Source organism: Triturus cristatus, chromosome 5_2, assembly GCF_964204655.1.
Source record: "Triturus cristatus chromosome 5_2, aTriCri1.1, whole genome shotgun sequence".
Lineage (NCBI taxonomy): Eukaryota > Metazoa > Chordata > Amphibia > Caudata > Salamandridae > Triturus > Triturus cristatus.
This window is the reverse complement of record NC_140588.1, coordinates 190,383,607-190,404,168: the sequence shown is the minus strand read 5'-3', so window position 1 is coordinate 190,404,168 and position 20,562 is coordinate 190,383,607. Positions and strand designations below refer to the sequence as shown.

Sequence of the window (20,562 nt, the reverse complement as noted above, 5' to 3'; positions counted from 1 at the left end):
CCATCATACGCACTTTGAGCTCTCTCCACCAGAGCTATATTGTACAGCCAGGTTGAGTAGAGGCACACGCTCCTAAGACCTGCGCGAGCGTTGAACAAACCCACTTAGGCCAATGACGGCACTGCTCTCATGCTGTATTGCCAGTGTGAGAGCAGTGTCTTGATTGGAGTTTAGGAGCCTGTGCAATGTGCAGGGACCAGAGCAGAAGAACCCCTAAACGGCAGCTGGCAGCGGCAGGTAATTGCTTTTTAGGGGTAATATTTACTCTCTACCCCTCCTCCCGCACACACCCCCTGCTCACCACTTGTTATGAAGCAGAGCTGCTACTGTGTGTAGAACCGGGACGTCTGAGTCTTCATAAGACTGAGTCCAATGGCAAAAAATGAAACCTTTAAAACACAAGACTTCCAGTCAAGACCATAAGGATTTATTCAAAATTAAGTTCATTTCGGAAGGCAAAAAATGTGTTACTTAGGCATGTTTCAGATATTCAGGCAGAATTGACACAATTTTTATTCGAGCAGCTGTGTTGACTTTTCTTTCATTTTGTTGAGCTTTCTTATATTGTCCGTCATTGTTGGGCAACTTATCAGTCAGGTAGCCTACCTGCTACTATCTACACTTCACTTAGAAACACTAGTGAATTCCTTCAGGCAAGTATGTTGTGTTTTAAAAAGTGTGAGGGTGCCCCCTAGTGAGAACAAGTGGCCTCTTCCTCTGCAGGTACGAAAGCTTTGGTCGTCTCACTTCTTCATCCCTCTGGGGGACGCCACTTGTATTTTACGCTTATTCTGTTTGGCAAGGCAAACTGGGAGATCAAGGATCCCGCCCATGTTTGCTTTGTTTACTGCGCATTCTCTTTGATGAGTGTGTATAAAAAGTGGAATAAAAGAAGGCGGATTGCTGGTGGCAGCTGCAGAAGGCGAACAGAGTTTGCAGCACCGAAAGGAACTCCGGTCTATCTCCCACGATGGTAAGTAATGAGGCGTCCTGCAGTCTGTATTATATGATGATTGTTACATAATGTTCAAATTGAACAGAGTGAGCAGTAAAACATACTTTGTATCCAGGAATTTGAAGGATGAGTTTGAGGGACAACAGTTTGGTATTCTATCACAGCTAGGGGGTAAATAGTGGACGCTCACTTTACTTCATTGTTTAGATGCCGTTATTCATAGATCAGGTCTTTTCATCACTAAAACTTTATTACAGTCACTAAACAATTGACAAGTAAAAGAAAAATCATACTCTTTTCTTGATTTTTTCTTTTTTTCTTTTTTTAAATTACGATCCAAATATTGCATTGACACGAATATAAACATAAATATATATTCACAGGTAATATCGTGAACTCATCATACAAGTAATCAATAAATATATACATATAGAAATATCATACTCTTTTCTTGATTTTTTTTTTTTTAATTACTATCCAAATATTGCATGGACACGAATATAAACATAAATATATATTCACAGGTAATATCGAGAACTCATCATACAAGTAATCAATACATATATATATAGAAATATCATACTCTTTTCTTTTTTTTCTTCTTTCTTTTTTAATTACGATCCAAATATTGCATTGACATAAATATAAACATAAATATATATTCACAGGTGATATTCATCGTGAACTCATCATACAAGTATTCAATAAAAATAAGTATAGAAATATCATAATCTTTTCATTGCTTTACAATGTGATCATCCATGTTCTCTTGCAAAAAATGTTGATATAAAATGGTACGGTACAAATCAAATATTTGATCGAGTATTTGGTACAAGTGAAAAGTTTTTGGAATCTGGCCATATTGTGTGCCAACGGACAAATCATTGTGTGGTTCCTACTTTGCAGGTGGTCAATGGCATTACTGGCAATGTTCGACTTTTGTTATTGTACGGGCCCCTGGAATTATGCGGCAGAGGATTAACAAATTAAGCATCAGGGTTGATTCAATTATGAGCTGGAAAAGGCAAATTATGTGGCGTAATGTGACACATTTTGTAATAGTATTAGTTCATTATTGGGTCATTTTCATTCAGGGTAACACTGTCTGAGCAAATATTTCACCTCATTAGAACTAGTTGAACAACCAAATTCACCAAGAAACTGAAAAACGGCCAGTCCACTTCTGCGATTAGCCTTCCACTGTGTGGGAACAGGTCAGAAAGGGGCATATCATCAAGGACCGGCGATAATTATCACTAAGTGCACTTAACGCCAGGATAATTATCGCCGGGTAACGTGGAATTTTATCGCTGAGACAGCGTGCTATTAGCAACGCTTATCTCAAAAGCAATAAAATTTCAAGCGCTAACTGCCAAACGTGAGATTATCACTGGAAATCCAGCGATAATCTCACAAAGTTTGGGGATAGCTTGATGATAGGGCAAGGCATACTTAGCCATGATATCCACCTTACATAGGATGTCCTGGCTAAGTCAGTCTTGAAGCAGGCGTAAGAAAGGTAGCGATAACAGAGGTTATCACTACTTTGCTTGTCGCTCTGCAGGTTAGCGTGCCCATTGATAATTGGAGAAATGTCACTTAGCGACATTTCTCCAGTTATGTCAGGGCAGGAACACCCACTTTGCATCTCATTAGAGATGCAAAGCTGGGCATTCAGAAAACAGGCGCTAATGCAAGGATTCACGCAATAGCGTGACCTTGCTGATTAGGCAATACAATTATCGCCGCTTTTCGTCCGACAAAGGACGCAAAAGCGGCGATCATTTTTTATCGCCTTGTTGATGATATGCCCTAAAGTTGTTAGTAACTTTTGATCCGTTGGAGCTAGAAAAACATTTTTCTTAAAATCTCTAGATTATGCAGCAGTTGATGGATTATGTGACAAATGCGGCAAATAAATAATTATGCAGAAAACACTGGGGCTTCAGAATCGCTTACTCAGTGACCCTGGTTATAACTGATGTGACAAAACTGAGTTAGTATTCCACATCAGATTTACCAATAAATATTTTTTTTATTTCTAACACACAGCACTATTTCATGTTTTACCTTGGGAAATGGGAAATCAGTATTTCATCACCAATTTCTGCATGATGGAATTGTAGCATACACAGATATTTTCAACAGACACATTGTGACAAGTTTTACCTAAACAGCAGAAAAACCAAAGGATGTAGTAATATTTCACAACCCAAGCTCCTGATTAAGACAGACACTTCCATTTCCACACAAATCTGGTTTTTAAAAATGTCAAAATGTGTGCCTATGTCTGAGCTTCTGCAAAATATTCTGCAGAGATTGTGAAAGGCGGACAAGGTTGTTGTGCAAATTAGAACAAAAATGTCACTAGGGGTAAGCAAAATATGCAATTTTGACTTTTGTGAGTATGTGGCTTTAAAAAAAACACGTCACCTGCATCACAGAGGTTAATTATAATATGAATATTCGCACACAAAGTTGATTTAGCAGTTTATAGGGAAAAAACTGCAAAATATATATTTTACAGATGAATTACTCTGCAAAAATATTTCTGTTTTGTGTTAATTGTTGGTGGGCTTGGAGCCACAGGTCTGGATAAATGGGTAAAAACCACACGCTTTCCATAAATTGAAAAATAGTAATATATGTTATTTACAGTGCTTAGAAAATGGAGATGTGTGATATAAAGGGCTAGATAAAAAGTTATGGCCCGATTCACAGAACTAACTTAAGACAAAATCCTAAACTTACTACCAGTTTGGTATTCACAGAAGGCACTTACTCATTTCGGTATTCATAGAAGTTAGGAGTCCTAACTTTAGGACTCCTAAATGCCTTCTGTGAATACCGAAAGTCTTAAAATTAGGATTTTTCTCAGTTTAGTAGTAGTAAAGTTAGGACTCCTAACTTTAGGACTACTAAATGTCTTCTGTGAATTCCGAAAGCCTAAAAATTAGGATTTTTCTCAGTTTAGTAGTAGTAAAGTTAGGAGTCCTAACTTTAGGACTCCTAAACTGAGAAAAATCCTAATTTTAACACTTTCGGTATTCACAGAAGGCATTTAGGAGTCCTAAAGTTAGGACTCCTAACTTCTGTGAATACCGAAGTGAGTAAGTGTCTTCTGTGAATACCAAAATGAGTAAGTGCCTTCTGTGAATACGAAAATGGTAGTAAGTTCAGGATTTTGTCTTAAGTTAGTTCTGTGAATCGGGCCCTTACTATTTTTCTTTATTATTTGTATTATTATTATTGCTATGAATAATAATAATAAACTTGACAGGATATGCAAACAGCACAAACATCTACCACTCTTGCAGTACTACCCAGCCTGAAAATACAAAGTAAATAGAAATCAAAATGAGTTGTACATGATCAGTGGAGCTGTAGATGCGTTTTAATTAATTAGAAAATAATGCTTAATTAAACATGTTCAAGTTAGCCTGACTAGGTTTTAAACAGCGTGCACTGACATTTACTCTCCAATTTAATTAAATTCAAATAACTTTATTCGATCTTAAAAACAAAAAATCATAAAAGTACAATTTATCGTATCCCGGCTTCTCATAAAGTGACAGTGCATAAATTCCGAACAAATTCACGACAGATATTAGATTCCATTTAAACATTAATCATAAAAACTTAGTAGTACTAAAAATCCGGGATTGCTAAACGGTTAACCATCCGTGCCTTTCATAGTCAAGTACAAAGTCATCTGACCCAATCCTGCCCTTTCAATACAGTACAACTTTGCAATAATCTTTCATCGATAATATGCACTGGAAGGGGTATACTACTAAACAGCACAACTTCTATAAAACGGGTTAATTACTCAATCACTAAAAGATAACTAAATTAAAAAAGTTTCCTTTTCCTTGTTCAGGCCCATAGGAAGTTAGCTATTGAGAAGCTTATATACGGGTTACTAAGTTTTTTAAGAAAGCTTAGATCCACTCTACATTGTCTAATATTGTATTGTCTTAAAATTGGTAAAATATATCTTGCTCTTTCTTCTTTATATAAGATGCAGAATAAAACTATGTGAAGATCTGACTGCGCTTGCTCTTTCTTCTTTATATAAGATGCAGAATAAAACTATGTGAAGATCTGACTGCGCTGATCTATGATCGCAGGGGCAAGATGTCAATTCAGCAGAGTTAAATCTTCCGGCGGGAAAACCCACCAACTGAGTAATCACATGCATACGAAATCTTAATAAGATAAATCTATGCTGTAAATTCTCGATTTTCTCCAGATAAAAATAATCTCCCTCTGCTATTGGCAGGAGCTGACGGTATATCCTTACTGATGATTTGACTTGATTTGCATCCTGTCTATCATCTTACGCCATTGCTAAAAATGTTGCCTTTATTTTTTTCTTTGATATTTTGAGGCATGCACTAGGGTTTCTAAATAGTTCCTCTAGGCCCAGTGAATTCAGAGTTGTCCTTACATATTGAAGCCATTCTATTTTGTGAGTGTTATCTAATTGTAGGCAATTATTTATGATGTATTGAGTCAGGTGTACTGTTACTCTCCTCCATATTTGATGCCATAATAATATTGAGGCGAGCCTTATTGTATCACCAACATAAGGTAGACCCAATTCTAAGTGGCTGTTAAAATTAAAACAAGAAACGAGAAGGGATACCTGCAGTTTAAAAAATCTGTCCTTGAGTTTTCGTAAATGAACTATAGGGGTCATCCCCCATGGGTAGCAGCAGATATTGTTTTTACTCTATATATCGTCTTTACGGCTTTGAGAGGTTTTGTGCCCAATATCTTGGCGAAATTGGCGATGGCTGCCATACTGCTTTCCATCACCAGTACCCTATTTTTCACCATATTGGCCCAAGTTTGACCTTTGTCGAAAGAGACCCCCAGATAAGGAAATGTATCTACCACCACTAATCTGCAGGCATTTACTCTCATTTCCAGACAAAAAGTTCACTTTTATTTTTGCGTGAATGAGCATTAACCATGTGCATGTGTTTCTCTATGTGCTTTCTCATTTCAGAAAGTCAGCAAAATAGAACTCTCTTTCATGGTGTTGCGTAGTCTATTAATAAATTGTATTAATGTCTTCTTCACTATGCTCAGAATCTTCCTGTCTTTGTAACATTCAAGTTTCTTAGCTCAACTCATTTCTAGGGACCATTCATTAGCTGAACTGTCTAGTATATTTTTGTGTTATACAGATTTCAGGGCAGATTTACAAGCCCCTTGCGCCACTTTTGCATCACTTTTCCCATGTTAAAACGGACGCAAAAGTGGAGCAATTGGCTTGTAAATCTGCCCCTTCATGTCAATTCCTACATTCCCTAGGCACACCTTTTAATTAATACTCAACAAAGTAGGTGTTTATTAGATGTATCTGATATGATGTACCCTGTGTATTTGAAACTTGATTGGTTTACATGAATGTATCTTTGAGAACCCCGCCCAATTATGTCGGGTCAGTCAGTACTCAGGGCCTTATTTACTAGATTTTGATGCAGGGCAGTGCAGCAAGCCACTTTGCTGTGCTGCCCTGCATCAAAAGAAAAGCGCCAGCATGCGTCGTATCTATGAGATGCGGCGCATTCCTGTCCACTTCCACTGCGCTGGTGCACAATTGGCTGCTCTGCACCAATGCATGCATCCTTGCACCATGGTGCCAAAGTCTCTGTGTTGTTGGAATGATTGTTTTGTGCAGGAAGGTACACCTTTCTGCACAAAATTAATCAATGTAGGTGTTTTCCTCCTTCTATGTGTTCTGCAAAACTAGGAAAAATAAAGTTATTTTTCCTCATTACAGCTGTAGGCGTAGGCTTCTGATGCATTCCCAGGTGTACAAGCCCTTGAATCTGGGAATGCGTCAAAATCCATGGGTGCTGCTTGTGAACATACACACACAACACAATACCCATGGAAAGCCTCTTTGAAGCAGAGTAAGGCAATGCAGCGACTTGCGCTGCTTTGCCTTACTCCATATCTACGAGGCAATGAAAAGCCATATAAACGGCTTGCGTGGCCTCATAGAAATAGGTCTGCACCACCGGTGTGTCAAAAAAAAGTGTCGCACCGTGGCATAATGGGCATGTAAATAAACCCCTGAGTGTGTGGCTTTTCTATCTAAAATCCTATGAAAGATTATGTGTTTGGGAGATGTGCCAGAGGTTTTTGCAATTGCTTATAGAGCAGACACTTTACTAGTCTGTTTACTTACTTTATGCTAGGTCTTTTGAGCGCACTCTTTGGAGTTAGACTCTATGTCAGTCTTCTTGCTGAACTATACTTTGGTTCTGGCTGCTACTTGTTTATGCGATTGACCTTATGCTAATCATTTTGCATTATTTGATTTATGATTGCTGATTGCTTGTGATTTAACTAATTACTTTTTGCTTTCTATAATTACCTTAATTTTGATTAAAACAGTATGGTTTTGACTTGAATTCTTGCCTTGTGGAGGTTTCATATACTGGCATTGGGTTAGTCTTAAGAAGACTCAGGCAGTGCCACTCCTATGTCTCGACTCACTTAATTGTTTTAATTAGAGCGCCAAAAGAGCCTTTGTTGTGAAATTCATAAGCTGCTAAGTAGATGGATATAAATGGCCTGATATGACAAGATGCAAGCTGCAAAACTATAGATGTCGTTCTGGGTAGCCAACATGTTGTGTGACCAACTTCAGAGTGCTTCTTTCTTTTTTGGATAATGTTGGGAAACCAAATTTGACAAATAAAGATATTTTCAAAACGTAGTTGATTTTTCAGTGGCAAATTTGGCTAAAAACAGTGTGTGCATTTCTAAATGTGCTGTAATGTTTGGGAGGAGGTGAGTAATGTCCCACGGGGTGCTCCTGCATGGTGCTCTCTGCCGAAGATCAGTGGCGGCTGCTGCATACAAAAAGTGGCAAGCTGGGGGAGGGGGCATGGGGAGTGCGGGGGGTGGGCAAGGGACCATAATAATAATTACAAAGTTTTTTTTTAAGTTAAACTTACCTGTTGATGGCTTCCTCCCTCATTGTGCCTCAGTGCTGGGACTTTCTTTTCCCAGCAGACACTGTGACTACGTCACAAGTTTAGCTTGAGCAGGCTAGAAAGATCATCCGCTCAGGTCTGGAAGTCTGTTTCTAGAGAAACCTAAGTGCGCATGTGTGTTTTGGTTGACCTGAGAAAGCCTGCCAAACACACATGAGCACTTAGGGAGTGCACGTAGCACTCCTCCTCCCCCTGCCATGCCTCGGCCTCACCACTCCCTGCACATGCTGGCTGAGCCAGCGGCTCAAATATAAAATGAAATATCATTTTTTTATGCTGCTTGCTCTGAGCAACTGGGGCTACACTCCTTCACCTTTGCAGAGGAGCTGCCCCTGCTGAAGATTATACAGAGCAAGCACCAGCGCCTAATTTGCCTACACCCCTGCAAACAGGGACCTGGTACTCAACTCATTCGGATTTCCATTCATCAGAGAGCTGCACCTACAGAGATGGCCAGGGACTTAACACAGGCCCCTGCTGCACTTGGGGCGCAGAAGAGTCCCACCCTTTATGGGGGTCCTCATTCAGCCTAAGACCTATGGATATCCGTGAGATCTGGCTGTCTCAGTTAAGCCTCAACACAGTCTAGGGAGGGGCATCATTTTATGTAGCATCAATGGAGATGACTCTTGGATTAAATGGTTGAAAAGGTATTTTATTGCCCACAGTGAGCAGAATATGTGTTTTTGTAAAGGATCAATTAGGAGAGAAAGAAAGTGTGTTGCTTTATTACAACACCACTGTTTACTTGTCGGTGGGTCCAGGTCTGTTGCAAGCACTGCTCAAAGTACATGTAAAATTGACAGCCACTTGCTAGAGAGCAGATCATAACACCTCATAGGAAGAGGCAACATGCTACATCACCACAGGGGTGTCCAGTTTTCTGATGCCAAGAAAATATTGTTTGGGGTGAATATAAACAGGTCTGCTTAGTTATTTTGTTTACAGGACTAATAGACTCAGCCCCACCCGTCGCTGCACCAACCTTTAGGCTGCCAGTTTACAGCACCACAGTATGCTGTGAAAAGTTCATCTGCTCCCAGAGAAAGATATGAATCCCTATGTAAAGAGTATTCAATATAATACATATAGTTCATCAAATCAAAGCATTTACTGCTGGAGTAAGTACTGTAATGAAATACATTAAGTAGTAATCTCAGCTTGCATTAATGACAGTGGTTCCAATATAAAACTGGCTACCATTTTCAAAATTTAACAAATTGACACTATTTATAATGCTCACAGAAAGTTCTTATATTGTATACAAATACATGCAGAAGAATAGAAGCAAAATTGGTGCTTTTATTTTCAGAGCAAAAATGTGGTTCAAAAATATTTGCAATTTGAAAAAACAAATAACATTTGCAGACAGCTTTGCAAAACTATTGTGCAATTTGTTCCCTTTCAAAATAAAATGTTCACAAAAATATTTACAACTTGAACAAAAAAAGGATGACGTTTTACTAAATTACATTTTTTGTTAAAGGACAACTTTAAATACAATTTCTCTAAAGCAGCGTTTGATTAAATGTGTTTGATGCATGCTGGAAGAAATTGGGTTATTAGCTGTGAAGGAGGTGGGTCTTTCATAAGTAATAAGTCTGCCACTTCTCTTTACTGGGAACCAAGGGGCATATCAACAAGGCGGCGATAATTTTTTATCGCCGCTGCGATAATTTTATCGCCTTTTCAATAAGGCGACGCTAACCCCTGTTAGCGTGAGTTTTACGGCGATAGCTACCAGATTTTTATCGCCTTCCAAGCCAGCAATAATTATCGCTAATGACATGCAAGGTAGGCGTTCCTGACTGAAATTTCACGAAAAAAGTCGCTAACACAGCTGCTCCATATTAACAAGGTTATCTCCAAAACGCTTAGCTACAAAAAAACGCACGCTAACTCCCGCTAACTCCATTTTCTAACACCTGATAAAAACCTGACTTAAACTGGAAATAAGTGGGTGTATATAAGGGAGAGTTGGCCCGAGCTTCCCAGAACAGCCACAGAAGCCATGGAGATAGTCATCCTGCAGCTCGGACTCCCACCAATGCAGCAGCAACAACAACAACCACCGCCAATGCCACCACCACCAGGACCACCACCACCCATGCAGCGACGAAGAAGACAGCGCTCACTGCGCAGACGTGTCTACCTCACAGACTTAAGGCCAGAGGAAGTCATAGCCCACTACAGGCTCAAAAGGACATCCATTCAGCACATCCTGACCCTCATTTCCCACAGGCTGACGCCACCAACACAGCGGACAACTAATATCCCTCCGCAGACAAAACTGCTCGCTGTGCTGCACTTCTTGGCCTCTGGGACATTCCAACCAACAACAGCCAGAGTCGGTGGCGTATCACAGGCATCCTTCTCAACCTTCCTCCCCACTGTCTTGGATGCCATACACAGCCTGATTCCACAGCACCTATACTTCCCCAACACTGTGCAGGAGCAGATTGCCATCAAGCAAGGATTCCATGCCATTGCTGGCATACCACAGGTGATTGGTGCAATTGACTGCACACATGTACCATTTGTGCCCCCTGCGGACAGCGAACACATCTACTGCAACAGAAGCACACCCATTCAATGAATGTGCAGGCAATAGTGGACCACCGCGGACTGTTCACAAATGTTGTTGCCACATTTCCAGGGAGTGTGCATGATGCATTCATCTTCAGACAATGCATCATAAACCAGCGCTTCCAGGATGGCACATATGGAAATGCATTGCTTGTCGGTAAGTACCAACTGAACACACCACACTATCATGTTGACCCATCTAGAGGGAGGATGTAAATACATTGCCTAGGTACTGATGGGGGGGGGCACAAAATGCATGGGCACATGTTGATGTATTGTGTACGAGGATGAGGTATTGAAGGCTCCACTGTGTAGAGCACTGCTACTCAAAGTATGGCCCACGTGCTGCCAGCAGCCTGGCAATACTTTCTTGTTTGGCCGTGGACCTTGCAGATATTGTACCTGTGTGCCATGTCTGCAGATTTCAGAAGAGTGCCACCAAACACTGCTGCAACAGCGCGGACTCCGAGAGACTCTGCACCATGGGGGCTGTGCGAGTCCAGCGATAGACAGAGTGGAGATGCATGTGCACCAAGAGGTGAAACACAACAAAAAATAGTTAACAAGTAAATGCTCCATGAAAAACCTGTGATGTACTGGGGTGTGGCTGTGTGTGTGCCCAGGAAGCTGTCCCAGACCAGGCTGCCAGGGAGGGAGGTGACAGAAGGTGACAGAGGGAGAGAGAGGCAAAGAGACACAGTGAGGGAGACAGAGGGATGAGGGCGACAGGGGGAGGGAGACCGAGGGAGGGAGAGATAGAGCAAGGGAGGGAGAGACAGAGCGGGGGAGGGAGACAGAGAGAGGGAGGCAGAGAGAGAGTGAGAGTGAGAGAGAGAGTGATAGAGAGAGTGACAGAGAGAGATGTGTGTATGCCAGGTCTGGTGGCTCAGTGACCGAGGGTGTACGCACCAGTGGCCTGTGTCCAACCACATGGTCAGTTCCCTTACTCACTAGCCCTGCCCCCTTCCCCACTGACCCCACACCCACCTGTGTGCCACAGGGACCCAAATCACACATCAAATTTGGGACCAGAGAGAAAGTATGTGAGTACCCATGATGTAGAGTAACCCCCAGTACCTGGCTATCCATTTACCTTATTAAAGTCATCCGGACTGGTATCCCACTCCGGTGTGTGGTTGCATGGTTGATGAAGATGATCATGTTGCAGTACTTGTTGCCGGTGACCTATTAGGGTGACCCAACGTTTCACAAGTACTCACACATGTACAATCAGTGTGTCAAGTCTGCGGTCTGTCGTGACCAAGGTTGCAACAATGCACTTTGATTGTATGAAGTGCAGAGTGGGGTAAATGTGCATGCATAGGCTGGAAAATGTGTCATTAAACCACCATACTGCGCCATTGTTGTTGACTGCAGTGTTGTTGGATGGTGCTGTTGATGGTGTGTAGTAGTATCTCCTCTCTCACTCTGCCACAAATATTTCTCTGCCTCAACCCTGTCATATGGTGTGTCATGTGGTTGCCCGATGAGTAAGTGGATGTGTATTCGGTCACTACTTGTGTGTAGTAATTGACCTTGCAAATGCTAATCCATTACAAATGCTAAGAAGTGTGCAAAGGTGAGCCATGCCATGTGTATCAGCGTGGGGAAGTGTGTGGACAGTCTGACCTTGTCGAATAAACCACATAGTAAAAATGATTGTGAGAAGTTGTGTCATGTGAGTCTTATGCTCTGCTAGTGACAAAAATGATTGTGAGAAGTTGTGTCATGTGAGTCTAATGTTCTGCAAGTAACAGATGACGCAGGCCAGTAAGTTCACGTGGTGTCACAAGTCATTGTTGATGGTGTGTGCCAACCTTCACTGTCCCCATTGGGCCCTGCAGGTGAGGTGGCTGTGGTCTGTTCCTCCGTATTACCTCGGGACATACAATTGCGTGGCTTGTGTGGTGTCACAGGTCTGCCATCAGCATGAGATGCATGTCTGAATGTCAGCTGTGCCATGTATGGCCGAAGTCATTTGAACATTCACATGGCGGTGACTGCAACGAGTGTGGATCAGTGCTATGGCTAGATGTTAGGAGAGCCAGACTGCCTGTCGGTGTCTGTGGTTATTGTGCAGGCATCATTCCCATTTTGGACACTTGTAGTGACACTTATGCAACCGTGCAGCAAACACCAGCAAAAAGGATGGTTGGAGAATCAACACTGAGGCAATGTACTCAGCATTGATGCCGCTAAATAGCCAGAAGCAACACATGTCTAACCTAAGTCGAAAAATAGCAAAAAGAACAATCACAAAATATGTCAACATTGCCAACATAGTATGCCTAATGAATCATGTACACATCTCCCTATTACATCTCATAGGTGATCAAGGATATGCTCTCTGCCCGTGGATGATGACACCAATTAGAAACCCCACCACCCAGGCACAGAGGCAGTACAATTCTGCACATCGACACACACGTGGGATCGTGGAGCGTACATTTGGCGTGCTCAAGTCACGTTTCCGGTGCCTGGAATTACAGGTGGCAAACTGCTGTACAGCCCAGAAATGGTCAACAAAATAATAATAGCATGTTGTGTATTGCACAACATTTATGTCCGCACAAATGCTCCCTGGATCGAAGTGCCTGCAGCACCGGCCGATGACCAAGATGATGAAGAAGAGCAACAAGGTGGCCCACACACCACTGCCAATGCTTCTGGAATTGCCCGAAGGGACAGGATAATAAACAATTATTTCACTTGAGCACATCACATTGTGACTTACAAAAACAAATACATGTATATGGAAATTTGCCTCAAGAACTGTTTGTGACAATAAACAAACTCAACACACATACCCTGTCTGCAAGTTACTTTCCTGCATCAGTATATCACTATGAAATGTTACCATTGTACAATAATTGCAAGTAAGAGTCTAAAATGACAATCCTGGTGTGTATGTTTCAGCATCACAGAGAGTTAACAGGGTGTCAATCGTGCACAACTTGACTTTACAAGGAGTGAAATCTGGCACACAATTCATCAATGGTTGTGTCAAATAGCATGCAAACCATGATTCACAGGGTGTACTTATCATTAAAAATGGAAACTTCATGTGTTTGTAAGTGCCAAATAATGAATTTCATGGTCAATTCGGTGTTAAAGTTTCCAGACAAATCTGAAAATTGGGCATGGAATGTTGATCAAATCTGAGAAGTGTGTTGAATGGGGCTCAAATTGGAAGAATGGGTCCTAAAATTGGTGCAAATGTTAAATTTGGGTGTGAAATGGTGCCAAGCATGAACATATATCTCTGCATGCATCCAAGACATTGAATGAGCCACCAGCAGAGCTCACATGCACACCATCTCTGTACACCTTCAGGAAGACCGTCAAGACCGGTCTCTACTTTGAACAAATCATCTCATTGGCAGTATGATCCAACAGCCAAGATGAACTATCTGACCATCTCCCTGCACCCCGTGGTGGACAAAGTCACTGAGAGACACATAAACACCCAGATGACTGGCTACATTGAAGAGAACTCCATCATGGACCACTCCCAGTCTTGTTTGGGTATCAAGCACAGCACCAAGAACTTACACCATGCTGACAATGCTTAAATATGCATGCCACTTGACCTGTTTCACATTGTGGACAACACATCCTACTACACCTCTATGCAGCCACAAACACCCTCTCACACACCACACACCACATGCCAAACACCACCACAAGGGGATACAAGGAAAAGCCCTCTCCTGGAGTACAACATGGAGCGTCACTAACACACACATTTTGCAATATGCACATGTCCCCACTCACTGCCATTGCTAGACAGCACAGGGTAAGCATATCATCCCACACAGACAACACACAGCACATCATCCCCCTCAAGAACAACACAGAAGACACAAAAGCCAGCTCCCAGGAATGAATGTCGGAACTAGCAGATTGGATGTCACACCTCGGAATAAAGATCAACTGTGAGAAGTCTGACCTCCTCATCTCTGCTCCATCCACATCCGCATGGGACAACCTCTGGTGGTTAACAGCCCGTGTGAGCCCGCCCTCACTTACAGACCATGCACGCAAGTTTGGCATCATCCCAAGTACAACATCATCCTGCCCAGCAAGATCTGCTCCATTGCCTGCTACAGCTACCTACAGACTGAACCTAATCCTTCACAACGTATAACCCCAGGAAGTATAACAATTGGCCAAAACGCACTCATCCACAGCAGACTGGACTACTGCAACAAAATCTACGCAGGGAGATACAAAACGCCACTACACAAGTTATAACACAGCATGAAAGCGGCAGACACACCTGTCTTCAGAAACCCACATCCTAAACACAAGAGGCAACACATACAGAACATCCAATGTAGCAACAACAAGGAGAAAGTAAGCCGCTAACTACTCACACACACATTCAATTCACTACACATCATCAGCCACAAAGACATCCATGACAGTGTCAACCTCAACATCCCCAAGAGGAACAGCTGCTCTGACAACCTTGCCCTTGCAGACTCGACCGGGATCAGCAAATCACAAGGCAGAGGGAGAGCTGCCCCCTACGCCGCAAGCAAAGCCATGGATGATATGAAAGTCAAATTCCCACAATCTCACACCCAGCATGCTAACATGCGGAATAACAAGACATGTCTATTTGGATGAGTTGGAGCTGCACTCCTACTCCCCCACATCGCTTTTGGAGCCGCACGTGTGAGTAGGGCACATCATGCCCACCCTTATTGTCAGATGTATATGCACACATACTCATCACCTACAGACCACCCCAGGGGAGTACTACCCTTACAATTCACATCCCTTTTTGTAATGAATGTCTGTGAAATCACACAAAGATGTGGGGATGAGTAATGTCACATGCCATTTTGGGTGTTGACTGTCTTGGAACATAAAAGGTAGTCTGTGTATACCCCTGAGGAAGTGTTGGCTATGGAACAACAATTCCCATTCTGTTGTGTGCAGTGGGATACACAGTACCTGGGCCTACAACTTGCTCCGACTCTTGCCTGTACAGCGAAGCTCAAATATCCAACACTATTGGATGAGACGGATAAGGCGCTGGACGCCTTCTCAAAACGGAGCCTCACATGTTTTCGAGGCATAGCGGGAGGGTAAATGTTGAGTCTTCCACGTATTTCCAAAGTATGTCAATTTGGACACATTGTGTCCCACCACCGTGCACTCACACAATTGCAAGCCATCATAACTAAGTCTGTCAGGGAGGGCAAGCGGACTTGCCTCCCACATGTGCAGTTTACATGGCCAAAAATTAAAGGCTGCCTGGGATTTCACCTAATTGGTGGCTACTAACAAGCCACATGCCTCTGATACATAGTTGAATGGAATAGGCTTCTATGGGAGAAGCAACAGAACTACATGGACCAGTCTGTGGCGGGAAAAACATCTGGATCTAACTGTGGCTAGCCCATAAACACTGGCCCTGGGGCTTGTACTCTTTGCAGGTTAGGGCACCCACCCACAAGGTCTTGGACAGGGTGGCAGTATGGAAGGGGTGGGCCTCTTTCCCCTCACCAACGAACTACAGCGTGGATAAACTTGACTTGCCCCCGGATCAGGAATGAGCGATATTCCATTGCTGGCAAAAACAGGGCTGCAAGAGCATAGGGTCTATCTTTGATCTAGAAGGGCTTGTGCCATGTCTGTGGCCCATACAGGATTATGATTTTCCTGCTGCTTTTGTGTATTCATAATGCCAAATAACACACTGGGTCACGGGACTCGACGTTGGTTACGTCACATGCAAAGTGGTCAGCGCGTGAGGAGGACAAACATTCCCTCATATCTGAGCTGTACGAAATGCTCATCACCACTCTGAGTGGTCAGTGCACAAAAGTGCAGGTTTTGATGGAAATGTAGCTGCGGAGGCCAACATAAGCCAAGGAATGGGAACGCATCCTGTATTGCGCACACCACACTGTGCACAGTGTAGCGGGGGCTGGAACCCTCTACAAGGTTTGCTCTCATTGTTGTCACACACCTGTGCAACTACATGTCTGGTATAACAGCCAGCCAGATTGCTGCTGTCAGGGATGCAGGATGACTGGTACACTCATGCACTTACTCTGGCATTGTCAAAAATTGTAGAGATATTGGGGTAACATAGCTACAGCGTGCAACATAGCAATGCCCGGCGCAACGGAGTACACTCTCCTTGGCCTCTCACAGTTGAAGGCCTTCTCAATAACATCCCTTAGGGCTAGGCAAATAGTCACAGCTTTGCTGGCGGACAGGCCGGCTATCCTAGCACATTGGGGGAAAATGGCAGTTCCAGGGCTCCTGTTCTGGTTACAATGTCTAAGGAACCTATTAGCTCTTGAGCGCCTGTCTCGGGCTGCGGAGGGAAGGGTGAGAGAGTTTGCCCACTCCGTGTTTCCCCTTTGTGACTTCATTGTTGAGAGATATGAGGGAAGTCACATGCCCAAAGTACTTGCAGGTCTGACGCACACCAACAATGGGGCAATCATCCTCTGCCGGTCACACAGTGGAATGACGAGGGGGCCCCCTTACACACATATTGTGTATGCTTACTCTCATCTAGGTAGGCTGAAACTATTGCGGAAGGTGGGGTTGTGGGAGGCTTATTGGGGAGGGGTGTCTTTTTGCACTCTTTTCATGATTGTTCCACTTCTCAGTTCTACATTGTTATTCATTTGAAAATGGAAGACGCTCCTGGTGGCTTTTTTGCTCCTCCGGTATGCGTCCGGCCTCCGGGTGGCGGCTTAAACGCTGTGTAAATGCACACAATGCGTGCACGTCCGACATCCGGATGTAGCCAGCAAGCTGGGTTGCCAACATTAGCCTGCCTTCCTATAAAAATAGGTAACCCTCAAATGGAGTTGGCCGTCATTGTGCAAACCTATCTTCACATTGTATTATTGTGCAGTGACCAGAGTATTGGCCTGAATGTCCATCATTGGCATATGAATTCCAGGATGTGAGATCCACATCACAAACACGACGATATATCCCCCGTACATTTAAAGGCACATGGCTGGACACACTCCCCAATACGGTATCAGCATCAGGCCAGTATCAGCCTCTTAGCATGAAGAAAACCATTGAAAGATATGAAAGGTGCCGCATACACATTACAGTAAGCATATTGACATTAGCGGGTCCTTAGCGTGCAGATTCTGGTCGCATGTATGCTGCATGATACCATTAGCTGCCCCTTAGCGTGCAGATTTGGATCGCTTTTCATTACACTGTATGCATACACATTACAGTAAGCATATTGACATTAGCGGGTCCTTAGCGTGCAGATTCTGGTCACATGTATGCTGTATAATTCCATTACCTGCCCCTTAGCGTGCAGATTTGGATCGCTTTTCATTACACTGTATGCATACACATTACAGTAAGCATATTGACATTAGCGGGTCCTTAGCGTGCAGATTCTGGTCGCATGTATGCTGCATGATTCCATTAGCTGCCCCTTAGCGTGCAGATTTGTATCACTTTTCATTACACTGTATGCATACACATTACAATAAGCATATTGACATTAGCAGGTCCTTAGCGTGCAGATTCTGGTCGCATGTATGCTGCATGATTCCATTAGCTGCCCCTTAGCGTGCAGATTTGTATCGCTTTTCATGAAAACGGGCCTCATACCCATTACAGTATCAGCCAGAGTACAGTAGCGGCCCCTTAGCGTGCAGTTTCTTGTCGCTATGTAAAAAGAATTTTCTCTGACACACAGGAAGTGATCTATGCCTGCTTCCTGTCTCCATGTGTGTGGCATTCACTTTCACTTTCTCTTTTGAGCACATTGTGTTGGATTTGGATGAGTGAGGAGGTGTTTAGGGGATTGTGCTGGTGGAGAGTGTGGCTTGGAGTGTTTCTGTGTTGCTGTGTCCTGTCTAACGTGTTTTTTGGAATTTATTTACATTTAATTTACTTTCTACTGTCTACTGTCCTCAGTCTTGTTGTGTTTTGTGTGGGGTGTTTTTACTATTGTCCTCCTTGGGTTTTCTGTTTTGTATTCTGGGGTTGAGAACTGGGGTGTGTGGAGATGCCGGGGGTGGGCAGGTCAGGGCGGATGTCTGAGGAGGCATTGGGGGGCTTCCTGTGGCTGGTGCGGTGCTACCTGCCTCTAATGCTGGAGAGGGGAGGGCGCATCCTCCAGGGGTATGGTGTTGCGGTCCGCTGCTTCAAGGTGACCCGGACTGTGCAGCAGTGGAAGCACCGCTGGCAGGATATGCTGGCGCGGGAGGCGGACCTGCTTGATTACACCGGTGTCCTGCCTGGCATCCAGGGTGGTAAGTACCAATTCCCTTGTTGTCCACAACTAATGTTACGTACATATATGAGTGACGTGTGTGAGAAGAAGATAATGGGGCATATGTATCAAAAACCATATTTGCGATTCGCAAATAGCGATTTTTTGAGAATCGCAATTTGAGAATTGCAAAACGGGAGGTATGTAAAAATTTCCCATTCATTCCTAAGGGCCAGGAGGCCCATAGGAATGAATGGGATGTCATTCTCAAATTGCGAATCCCAAAGTGGTAATTGCAGAATCTGAATAATTTCTATGGTGCAAGGGTGTCATGATGACACCCTGATGCACCCTTGAAATGAGCATGTGTGCACATATGGCGCACATACATGCCATAAGGGCATGAATGTGCGCCACACGGCACATAGAAAAATGCTAAAAGGTGCTTTTTAATAAGAATTCGCAACATACCACCAACTTGAAGTTGCTGGTAATTTGCAATTTCTTAAGGAGAAGTCGCACAACTTGGGAGCTTGTTACATAGCATTTAAAGAATCGCAATTTGCAATTGCTTAAATGCTTACACCAAATTAATGAAACCCAACAATAGCGAGTCATCATTACTGCGATGCAGAAAAGGCTCATACATCCAGTTTTGAGATTTTGTCTTCGCAAAAGCTGTTTTCTTGCGAATGTCAGCGTTTGCGAATAAAAAATCGCTTGATACATATGCCCCAAGATGTTTTAATGCTGTCCCAAGACCGTGATACTGTAACAACGTGGTTAATGCAATACGACTTGCGATAAATACTTGCGCATGATGTCATTGACCTTGGATTTGCATGACACACTCTTCCCACTACAGTGTGTGCAACAGTACGGAAGGTGTTGGGATAGTCTAGAAATATACACATTATTGATGTGCGCCATGCAGTGCAAGGTGGAGTGACGATTGGCGTTGCAATGACTGCGTAGAGTAACTGTGCCACTGGAAATACCACATAGGAATGGACATCCCCGGTGTCAAACATCCCAAAACACACATGCCTAATGTGAGTGAATACTCAGCAGGAAGGGTTGCAGGGGCATGGTGGTGTTTGCATGTTGAAGTATATCAAGGGGTGTGTCTGTCAAAGAGCAATGTTCAGAGTTAGTGCTTGGAGATGGGGAGCAACGTTGCCTGTCAGAGGTGTAGCGTAAGTGTGCCACAGGCCATATCTGCAAGGTAGGAAAAGGAGCAGACTCACAATCAGGTCCCTCTGGGGCGGGGAACATGGCATGGGTCAGCTGGTTGGATCGTCGGGTCCTTTGATGTGCCATGGAAATAGAGTTGGATGTTAAGGTATGCTTGCCCAGTGTTGTGGATGGCTGTGTGATCCTGGGTGCACATTTTGAATGTGACTCTTTGATGTGGAGACAGTGGAGTGTGCGCAGGTGGTGGGAGGTGTGACAAGGTCCTGGCAGTGTGATGATCAGTCCTGTGGTTGCATTTGAGATCTCCTGCAGCTTGCGGTTGTGGTTCATGTTAAATATGTCATGGACTGTGTTGCCGTAGTAGGGTGAGCTATTGCACAGGGCATGAGTGAGTGTCTATGTGTGTCTGAGTAGGAGTCATTTGATTGTCTGACATAGGAGTGTGTTGAAGCACGATGCTGAGACCGGATAGATCTTGCAATTATCTTGGACATCGGAGTACATGATGGATTACATATTGCGTGCTGGGGCCGTGTTGGGGTGTGGGTCCCCCATGCCATGTGAGGAGCCTGTGTAATTAC

General features: G+C 43.4%; 1 protein-coding gene across 2 annotated transcripts in view; it reads left to right on the top strand.

The window, feature by feature from the left end:
- The first annotated feature begins 902 nt into the window (after positions 1-902).
- LOC146822772 (cytosolic non-specific dipeptidase-like) overlaps positions 903-20,562 on the top strand; it is a 180,455-nt gene continuing 160,795 nt past the window's right edge. For both annotated transcript variants that reach the window (XM_085606960.1, XM_085606961.1), the window contains exon 1: positions 903-973. In XM_085606960.1, the coding sequence (XP_085463086.1) occupies positions 971-973 (3 nt within the window). In that variant the 5' untranslated portion in view covers positions 903-970. The remainder of the gene's footprint in view (positions 974-20,562) is intronic.